Genomic DNA, 7,634 nt, shown 5'->3' on the forward strand with positions numbered 1-7,634 from the left:
ACAAAGAAGGAGAGGGGAACATCTGGACGGGTGTTGACAAGGGGCCTGAGACATCTTGAGGCCTTATCTCAGGATGCTGTCTCTGTGAAGATAACTCCAGGCGCCTCCAGCAGAGCAATGGTTAACACTTTCCCAGGGAGAAAAGTGCTTCATTCACAAGTCTCCAGGCTCCAGGTGTCTCTACCAGAGTAGGGGTCAGCAATCGGCCAAGCTAGAGAGTGCTCAGCTTCCAATACATGGTACCTTCTCCAAAATTGACCATATAACTGGTCACAAATCAGGCCTCAACAGATGAAAGAAGATTGAAATAATTCCTTGCATCCTATCAGATCACCATGGACTAAGGCTGGTCCTCAATAACAACATAAACAATAGAAAGCCCACATACATGTAGAAACTTAACAAAACTCTACTCAATGATAACTTGGTCTAGGAAGAAATAAAGAAAGAAATTAAAGACTTTTTAGAGTTTAATGAAAATGAAGCCACAACATACCCAAACTTATGGGACACAAAGAAAGCAGTCCTAAGAACTATACAAAGAGTTAACCAAACCAGGAGCTGGTTCTTTGAGAAAATCAACAAAATAGATAAACCCTTAACCAGACTAACTAGAGGGCACAGAGACAGTATCCTAATTAACAAGATCAGAAATGACAAGGGAGACATAACAACAGACACTGAGGAAATCCAAAAATCATGAGATCCTACTATAAAAGCCTATACTCAACAAACCTGGAAAACCTGAATGAAATGGACTATTTTCTAGACAGATACCAAGTACCAAAGTTAAGTCAAGATCAGATCAATGATCTGTCTCACTTTTCATTTCTGATCTTGTTAATTAGGATACTGTCTGTGTTCCCTCTAGTTTGTCTGGCTAAGGGTTTATCTATTTTGTTGGTTATATAGTTCTTTTTTTTTTCTATGTGGTTGATTTCAGCGCTGAATTTGATTATTTCCTGCCTTCAACTCCTCTTGGGTGAATTTGCTTCTATTGTTCTAGAGCTTTCAGATGTGCTGTCAAATTGCTGGTGCATGTTCGTTCCAGTTTCTTTTTGTAGGCACTTAAAGCTATTAGTTTCCTCTTAGGACTGCTTTCATTAAACTCTAGAAAGTCTTTAATTTCTTTTTTAATTTCTTCTTTGACCAAGCTTCCATGAGTATGCAGGCATTCTATTGTTTATGTTGTTATTGAGGAGCAGTCTTAGTCCATGGCGATCTGATAGGATACAAGGAATTATTTCAATCCTCTTGTATCTGTTGAGGCTTGATCTGTGACCAATTATATGGTCAGTTTTGGAGAAGGTACCATGAGGTGCTGAGAAGAAGGTATATCCTTTTGTTTTAGGATTAAAAGTTCTATAAATATCTGTTAAATCCATCTGTTTCATAACTTCTGTTAGTCTCACTGTGTCTTTGTTTAGTTTCTGTTTCCATGATCTGTCCATTGCAGAGAGTGGGGTGTTGAAATCTCCCACTATTATTGTGTGTGCTTCAATGTGTGCTTTGAGCTTTAGTAAAGTTTCTTTAATGAATGTAGATGCCCTTGCATTTGGAGCATAGAGGTTCAGAATTGAGAGTTCATCTTGGTAGATTATACTTTGATGTGTATGAAGTATACCTCCTTATCTTTTTTGATCACTTTAGGATGAAAATAGATTTTATTCAATATTCAAATGGCTACTCCAGCCTTTTTCTTGGGGCCATTGGCTTGGAAAGTTGTTTTCCATCCTTTTATTCTAAGGTAGTGTCTGTCTTTGTCACTGAGGTGGGTTTCCTGTATGCAACAAAATGTTTGGTCCTGTTTATGCACCATTTATGATAGTCTATGTCTTTTATTGGGAAGTTAAGTCAATTGATATTAATAGATATTAAGGAAAAGTAATTATTGCTTCCTTTTATTTTTGTTGTTAGAGCTGGCATTACGTTCATGTGGCTATCTTAGTTTTGTTAGAAGGTTACATTTTTGCTTTTTCAGGGATGTAGTTCCCCTCCTTCTTTTGGAGTTTTCCATTTATTACCCTTTGAGGAGCTGAATTTGTGGAAATATAGTGTGTGAATTTGGTTTTGTCATGGACTACTTTGATTTCTCCATCTATGGTGATTGAGAGTTTTGCTGGGTATAGTAGTCTGGGCTGGCATTTGTGTTCTCTTAAGGTCTATATGACATCAATCCAGGATCTTCTGGCTTCCATAGTCCCTGGCAAGAAGTCTTGTGTAATTCTGATAGGTCTGCCTTTATATTTTACTTGACCTTTTTCCCTCACCGCTTTTAGTATTCTTTCTTTGTTTTGTGCATTTAGTGTTTTGACTATTATGTGGTGGGAGGAATTTCTTTTCTGGTCCAGTCTATTTGGAGTTCTATAGGCTTCTTGTATATTCATGGGCATCTCTTTCTTAGGTTGGGCAAGTTTTCTTCTATAACTTTCTTAAAGATATTTACTGGCCCTTTAAGTTGGAGGACTTCACTCTCTTCTATTCCTATTATCCTAAGGTTTGGTCTTCTCATTGTGTCCTGGATTTCCTGGATGTTTTGGGTTAGGAACTTTTTGCATTTTGTGTTTTGTTTTGTTTTGTTTTGTTGTTGTGTTTTTTTGTTTTTTTTGTTTTTTGGGTTTTTTTTTGACTGTTGTGTCAACGTTTTCTATGGTATCTTCTCTACCTGAGATTCTCTCTTCTATCTCTTGTATTCTGTTCATGATGCTTGCATCTATGTTTCTTGACTTCTTTCCTAAGATTTCTATCTCCAGACTTGTCCTTCTTTGTGATTTCTTAACTGTTTCTACTTCCATTTTTAGGTCCTGGATGGTTTTGTTCAATTCCTTCACCTGTATGTTTGTGCTTTCCTATAATTCCTTAAGGGATTTTTGTATGTCCTCTTTAAGGGCTTCTACTTGTTTACCTATGATCTCCTGTAGTTCTTTAAGGGATTTTTTTTTGTTTCCTCTTTAAGGGCTTATACCTCTTTACCCGTATTCTCCTGTATTTCTTTAAGGGAGCTATTCATGTCCTTCTTATATTCCTCTATCACCATCGTGAGATATGATCTTAGACCCAAATCTTTCTTTTCTGGTGTTTTGGGATATCCAAGACTTGCTGTGGTGGGAGTACTAGGTTCTGATGAAGCCAAGTAGTCTTGGTTTCTGTTGGTAAAATTCTTGCATTTGCCTTTTGCCATCTGTTGATCTCTGGTGTTAAATGTTCTTGCTGTCTTTGGCTTGAGCTTCCTCCTCCTGTGGGTCTGTAAGCCTATGTCAGCACTTCTGGGAGATCAGGTCTCCTCTGGTAAAACTCAGACACAGATGGCTGTAGATCAATCATCCCTCCTGAGTCCTGGGGTCAGAGCACACCCTGGAGACAGGATCTCCACTTGTGGGAAAGTTTCAGAGAGGACTGTGGTTCTGTTGTCCCTCCTAGGTGTAGACATAGGTAGAGAAGATCCTGTCCCAGCTGCCCTGCCATGTGTGAGGCCTGTGCCTCCTGACTGGTTCTGCCTTAGCTTTACCTTACATTTTAAAGTGAGTTGTGTAGGTTCAATGCCTTAAACAAGAGCTGAAACATATATATGGTATGTTATAATAAAAATAACCTTAATTTTCTATCAATATTCAAAAATCCATACCAATGTAAAATATTTGGCTTGTTGTTGCTTTCTAGTCTAAAGTAAATTCAATAATCTATCTTTTCACCCAATCATTCCTATACTCCCAATTACACTTTTCATCCCATCTCCCCCATGCTCCCCTTAACACTAGATAGGAGAGAAATAAGGAAACATGGAACAAAAAGAAAGAAATGGATCCCTGAATCTGGTATCCTTTACTTTGTTTCTCCCTGCCAAAGACCATTTACAACTTGTGGCTAACCATCCTTAAACAAAGAAAAATATCCATCACCCACTAATGACCAATAACTACCCATGCCTCCTCTTGGAAATGGAGCATCATTCTCTTATCATGGCTTCTAACTGTCTAGGGGCAACAGCATTATTTAGGGACTTTCAGAAAATTGGGAAATTGGTCAAATTGTGAGAAATCCGGCTATATCATTTGCTTTCCAGTCTCTGTGTGATGGGAAAGTATAGGGTTTAATTGAAGTCATGACTGCAAGTTTTGGGAGATGGAACAATTGAGCTAACACTTTGAAGTCATTCTGGATACAGGTTTTTGAGGAAACAGCTTTTAAGACAGTCTGTGAGGCTAGATCACCTGGGCTACTTGTCTTTTCTTCATTGGTGTCTGGTCATTTTGTTCTGAAAACACATAAACTTTTAAAGGTAATAGATATTTATGCATTGATACATGTATGGAATGTGCAGTGTATACAAATTAGCTAAAGATTATTCTCTTTGTTTGATCAAGAAAGGCATTAAACTACATAAGTCCATTTGAACTGTATAGCCAAATTGTAATATAAATCTCCATCCATGCCCTATGAAAGAATGGCATGTGGCAATAAGTCCTGAGGACTCTATAGCCAATAATATTTATTGGCTATGCAGTGACATGTCTCAGCTAATCTTAGCGTGGTTCCCGTGAAAAGGGATAAACATTCATGTTTCCTGTTTTTTTGTTCTTCTTGGTTTCTTACTTAAGGTTTGAAGCCAAGATTTTCAGGAGTTCTCCCACAGTTAAAGCTAATATTTATTAATATTGAAGGAATATACAGCTTTTTGTTTTCTGCTGAAACAAAGGCATAGCCTCTGCCCCCATGCAACACATTTCCTGACTTCTATTTGTAAGTTAAAAGATACAGACTGGAGCTGGCAAGATGGCTTAGTGGGTAAGAGCACTGATTTCTCTTCCAAAGGTCCTGAGTTCAGATCCCAGCAACTACATAGTGGCTCACAACCACCCATATTGAGATTGGATGCCCTCTTCTGGTGTGTCTGAAGACAGCTACAGTGAATTATGGCAGAGTGCGAGTGGGACTGGAGCGAGCAAGGCCGGCAGAGGTCCTGAGTCCAATCCCCAGCAGCCACACACATGATGGCTCATGGCCATCTATACAGCTACAGTGTACTCATACACATAAAATACAATGAATAAAAAAGATACAGAATGGTTTAAATCAGCAGGTTTTTTTCACCACAATCCAATGTTTCTCAGTAGCTGTTTTCTATTCATAACCTTTAAATTTTTAAAGGTAATAAAGCACTATGTAATATTTCTCTGGGGGTACTTGTTATCCCTTTCTGTTTAGTAAGCATCTCTTTTAAAGTATGATTTCATCTTTCCATAATTACTTGTCCTGTACATTTATGTGGTATGCATGTAATAACCTTTATGTTATAATATGCAAAAATCTTTCATTTTACTAGAGAAATATGCTGGAACATTTTCAGCCTTAATTTTTTAAAGGTCTCACCATAATAACTGATAATAAATATGTAATTACAAAATCAGCCTTTTCAAAAAAGAAGTTGCCCATTTAAATCCTGAATATGTATCTATGGAATAGTATACTTACTTTAATTTTTCCAAACTCTGCAAAATAAAACACATCCATTTATAAAATTTTATTTTTTTTGTTAACTTTTGTGTTATTTACTGCAGGTAATGGAGTTAGACTATACAAAGAACAAGTAGGAAATTTCCTTATAATTTTCTGGGCTTACTGTCAAGTGATAGAAAAATCTTTTTTCAAACCTTTGCTGTTAACATGGTGTTTCTTACAAAATTCTGAGGCTTCTATATATTTCCTATTAATAGCTGATCAATTTCACCATCAACTCTTTCCTAGAGTTTCTATCTCTCACCAAATCAATGTCACACTTTTTCTCTCCTGCCCTGGCATAAGCCATTCATCTCTATAATAAACCAATCAGAAGGTAATAGAGAAGATGTTTACAGAATTCTGAGACAGGTGATGCTTCATAAAAATAATAATACCAAAGTCCACCTGTACTCAAATCTCTGCTGGTACAGAAATTAGCATTTGAATTATACAAAGACAGTCTTTACACAGTGTACAAGAGATTATCCCAACAACCATGGAAGGAAATTAATAAGAATTCCACAATTAATTATCCATCTTTAATTTTTGCAAGCATTATGTCACAATAATTAGAAGAAGATTCATCCATGCCCTATCTGGAAACTTTATAGTTGTCTATTATCATAAAAATATCTCTCAAGTCTTATTTTACTGTGTTATGTTTTCCTTTGATTTTGTTATTGAAATAACACATATCAGTTGAGTATGGAAATTTTAAATTTAATACAAACTTTGTGCTATATTGTTAATTGATCAAGAATTTTGCTATATCTAGAGTGAACCTGGACCATCATAAATCTGAGTGGTAGTTTTCTTATCTTGTTCCTTTATCAGATTTCAGTTCTTGGAGTTCCTTAAAACTGTGTCACTTTGATGAAAGTATCCTTATGCTTTGCTTGTCTGGAGACTCTTCCTCTGTAAAACATACAGCAAACATGAAAAACACAATAAACCTAGGAGAACACAGAGAAAAATGGCATCGGCTACATCCTCATCTTTTACACAACTGCTTTGAAAACATCCATTATTCCTGCCAAAAATGATTTGAGTTCATCTTGTCAAGTAAAAGGCCAACCTCCTGGTAACTTCTATGTAATAGCTAATCTTGGTTGTCAACTTGACACACTTGAGAAGCAAGAATGTCAGTTGAGGAACTGATTCATCAGATTAGTCTGTGGCCCCTTCTTTAGAGAATTTTCTTGATTGCTAATTGAGATAAGAGGGCCCAACTCACTGTATTGATATATTTAGGCAGATTGCCTGAGCTGTATATAAAAGGTAGTTGAACAAGCCAGAGAAAGCAAACTAGTAAATAACATTGCTTGATTAGTTTCTGATTGAAGCTCCTGTCTGAGCTTCTCTCAGTGATGGACTAACCTATAAACTAAAATAAACCCTTCTCTCCTCAAGTTGCGTTTGCTCAGTGTTTTATCACTGCAACAGAGAAGCACACTAGAGCACTTTCTACCTTTGCTGTCATGGTATTCTTCAAGGATGCTTGGGTGGGGGGAGGCAATAGAAATGCCTCATAAGTTTTGAAATTCTGCCCATTATTTTACATTCTATGACCTTTGTTGATGACTACCTTCTTCTCTGTCATGAACACTTTCATTCCTAGTGTAACAAAAATAATCTGAATCTCATAGCAAAACCAAGATTCCTTCACTCAGATAGTGTCATTAGTGACAGGTCCTTTAGACCTATATGTAATTTCTTTTAAGTTATTCAGTGACCATTGTATACTCAAACACATAAGTACTGTGAATTTCAGACAGCTTACAAGCACTTACCAGGTATGAGGGATAAAATGGCATTTGTGTTTCTGTATGCTTGTGAAAGATCATCAAGGATATGTGTTCTACATGGGGGTCAGAAAGGACAAAATGCATATATTCTTGTCCTATTTGTCCCTAAATCTCCCTATGCTGGTCTTTGTTATTTAGAGAGTTTCCAGGCACATCTGAAACCAATGTATAAACATATATGCAAATGGTTCCTATTCCAAATACAACTTCCATGTGTAAACAAACAAACAAGCAAAACTGCCGCGGACCGGGATTTCTTACAGGGTCCCTTGTTCCACGGGACGAGGGGTTCTGGCCAGGTGTGCATGGGATTCGGCTTTTGACAAACAG

At 37.0% G+C, this 7,634-nt stretch overlaps 1 protein-coding gene across 2 annotated transcripts in view; it reads right to left on the reverse strand.

The window, feature by feature from the left end:
- Positions 1-6,016: 6,016 nt before the first annotated feature.
- The window catches only part of LOC116103497 (solute carrier family 22 member 19-like), an 82,646-nt gene continuing 81,028 nt past the window's right edge, over positions 6,017-7,634 (reverse strand). For both annotated transcript variants that reach the window (XM_031389559.1, XM_031389558.1), the window contains one exon: positions 6,017-6,414. In XM_031389559.1, coding sequence (XP_031245419.1) covers positions 6,354-6,414 — 61 coding nt within the window. In that variant the 3' untranslated portion in view covers positions 6,017-6,353. The remainder of the gene's footprint in view (positions 6,415-7,634) is intronic.

Source organism: Mastomys coucha, unplaced genomic scaffold (assembly GCF_008632895.1).
Source record: "Mastomys coucha isolate ucsf_1 unplaced genomic scaffold, UCSF_Mcou_1 pScaffold21, whole genome shotgun sequence".
NCBI classification, from domain to species: domain Eukaryota; kingdom Metazoa; phylum Chordata; class Mammalia; order Rodentia; family Muridae; genus Mastomys; species Mastomys coucha.